At 42.1% G+C, this 3076-nt stretch overlaps 1 protein-coding gene across 1 annotated transcript; it reads right to left on the bottom strand.

Moving 5' to 3' along the window:
- Positions 1-409: 409 nt before the first annotated feature.
- LOC115360819 (C-C motif chemokine 4) lies at positions 410-2683 on the bottom strand. Its single transcript, XM_030053967.1, has 3 exons — positions 2553-2683; positions 1456-1573; positions 410-1326 (listed from the first exon to the last, which is right to left on the bottom strand). The coding sequence occupies exons 1-3, from the start codon at positions 2617-2619 to the stop codon at positions 1212-1214; spliced, it is 300 nt and encodes a 99-aa protein (XP_029909827.1). The 5' UTR covers positions 2620-2683; the 3' UTR covers positions 410-1211.
- Between the last annotated feature and the right edge of the window lie 393 nt (positions 2684-3076).

Genomic DNA, 3076 nt, shown 5'->3' on the forward strand with positions numbered 1-3076 from the left:
AAATATTTAGTAAACAGAGAAATATAGATATGATATGACGTTTTTTTTGTAGTTTTTGTCCTGAAATGGAGTCAAAATGTGCTTGGATCTTAATAATAACCATTTATGGATTCCCTGGGTCTAAATTGTATGTAAAAATGTGTGTGTGTGTATAGTTCAAAAGTTATGTTATTTTCTATTTATTCCATTTTCGGGGTTTGTACCAGGGTTTTGGTACCTGGCAGAATCTTAAAATAGACCCTTCAAGGATTAAGAAAAAACAGGTCCCGATAAAAAACACCCACCCTATGCGCGTGGACCCCCTTTACATCTAGACTATGAGGTTTCTGATGAGGAGCAGGCGGCTCAGTGAGGGAGAGAGAGGGGTTAGAGATGACAGAGCACCAACCCGTGTGTTCACATGCTTTAATTAAGACAGAGTGACATGAAGTCGTTATTAGTAGCAGAAATGAATCCTTCTTTGGAAAAAAAAAAGAAAAAAACACAAGTGAATGAGCTCAAAATACATTTCAATCTGACTGTAAATACCAACATGACTTTTCTGCAGTCACATGCACATTCCATCAACAATACTCTTTAGCTGTACTTCACACCTGGTTTTATGTTACTGATCATTCCAGCAGTTCACAGTGATCCAGTCAGGATATAGTGGTGAAGCTGATAGCTTATACTCTACTGATGCTGCCCCGTGTGTGTGTGTGTGTGTCATGCACTGACAAAACACATAAACATCTGTTAATCATAAAGAAACATATAGTGGAAATACAAGTTAGTGGTAACAATGGTAAAAATGGTAACATTCAGGACCACATAAATGACAGGTAAATACAGTTAACATGGAATATCTGTAAATACTTCAGAGTGTATTCTAAATTAATATGAGCTTGTATATTGGTATACTGACTATAGAAGTACTCATCCCATAACATATTATTGACTAATATACTCACTATAATTTGAAAACAGCTTGTCAGGATATATTATTGAGTAATACATTCACTTATATCTGGAAATGTAAATATCAGACTGTGTATTGTTTAAATTCTCATATAGCAACACATATATTTCATAAGCAGAGCCACGGGCAGACCCAATGACACACATTTCTGCTCGACTCCTGGTAGTTTAACTGGAAAAGGAGCAGAATCACACAGACACCTGCCAGATCCGTGCCATCAGCGGCTCCGGTAGTGGATACTGTGTTGCTATGGTTACAGGCCGGACTGCTGTCCCGGTTGGGCCTTGTTGTCCAGGTACTGGATGATCTCCTTCACCCAGTCGTTGGAGGGTCGAACACACATCTTGCGGCCGGTCGCCATCATCAGTCTGAAGACAATGGAGACGCGTTAGATGAGTTAACACACACACACACCCACACACACACACCCACCCACACACACACACACACACACACACACACACACAGCATGTGTTGGTGGCTCCTGTTGCACTCACATGACGGCGGGTTTGGAGCACTGCTGGCTGGTCTTCACGTAGCTGACCACTCTCTCCTTGGGCAGCGGCTGCTCATTGAAACGGAAGCAGCATCTCTTCGGTCCAGTTCCACGCATACCTGCAAACACACACCTGCTGTGTTAGTGCCTTTCTTAAAAGGGCCAGAACTATGGAGGTGAATATGGTTTAGATTGCAGCTGATGAGAGCCACTATTTTCTGGAAATATTCAATTTGAACTAAAACATCCTTGGTTACAACCAGTTTGAGGTTGTACACACAATCAAACAGACAGCGAGGACAGACTGAGGGATCGTACGTGGTTAAACTTGGTTTTAAAGGTAAAGACAGCTCATCCACTGAAAAAAATGGATGGGCTAGGTTTATGAAACAGTTTGATTGGAATAACAAATGATTACTTTTAAGAATGTTAGCCCGCAGGAGGGAAGCTAAACATTAGCATGTGGAGCATCCAGTCAGAATCCAGCTCTCAGTAACACTGAGAGGAAGCTAGCAGAACGACTGTGCTACAGAGCACCCGGGGGGAAGTGAAACAATATCTCATTTTTCAAAGTGGGCGAACTATCCTTTTACTGCCTTTGTTGGCAAAAGTAGCAGAAAAAGAACAAATAGCACAAACATTTCAGGCTCTACATCTTCATCGGCCTGAAACGCCAGTGTTAAGCGCCCTTGAGTGTGATTAAAAAAAAAGAAGAAAAACTCTAAATTTGACCATTTTCATTAAAAAAAAAAAATCAAACTATTATGGGAAAGTCAGTGAAACAAAATTTAGACCGTGGGACACCAGATCTCTCTGTACATTGAAAAATAGAATAATAAAATTATAATAAACACTGCCTATAATAACAGTCACGCATGCTCTTATAGAATCTGATTATAATGTCCCGTTAGAATCCTTCCCATTCACAACCGGTGTCGTATTGATCAGCTGTGCTATAAATATACAATCAGTCCAACTTCATCTTATCAGAACCAAATCCCATCTTTTCAGAAAAGACCAACAGCAGCGCCACATGTGAGTGTAAGTCCACCACATGTATCTGTGTCCAGGTCCTGGTGATGATGAGCTCTGTCTTACCTTCGCTCAGAGCGACGGCGGCCACCAGCAGCACCAACACAGACAGAGCCAGACGAGGGGCAGCCATGCTGACGAGTGAGTCTTGCTTTGAGGGTCAGTACAGTGTGAAGAGTCCTGCTGTCTCAGCCTGGGGTCTCTGCGGTGTGGACTCCTGCTCCACCTGAACGCCTTTTTATATCCAGGCTCAGAGCAGCTGGGGAAAGGCCCACGGCTAAATGTGGGGATTATCATTTTGACGTAGCAGTATCGGTCACCTTTTCATTTCAGCGAGTAGCTGCGTGTGTCTCATTGCTCAGTATTGCGTGTTCCTCTCACTTCTCTAAACAAACTGGTGTTAAACATTAAGCTCAAAGAGGAAGTCCCAAGTGGTGCTTTCCATGCAAAAGTTCTATGAGATCTTTTGTGTTTTTGTTCTCTTGCACATGACTTTCTAGGGTGTTCAGTGTTTGTGTCACTCTGTGGGTGTCACTCTGTGGGTGTCGGTCAGTGTGTTCATATTTGTGAGTTTGAGTACGTCTTAAAAG

Source organism: Myripristis murdjan, chromosome 6, assembly GCF_902150065.1.
Source record: "Myripristis murdjan chromosome 6, fMyrMur1.1, whole genome shotgun sequence".
NCBI classification, from domain to species: domain Eukaryota; kingdom Metazoa; phylum Chordata; class Actinopteri; order Holocentriformes; family Holocentridae; genus Myripristis; species Myripristis murdjan.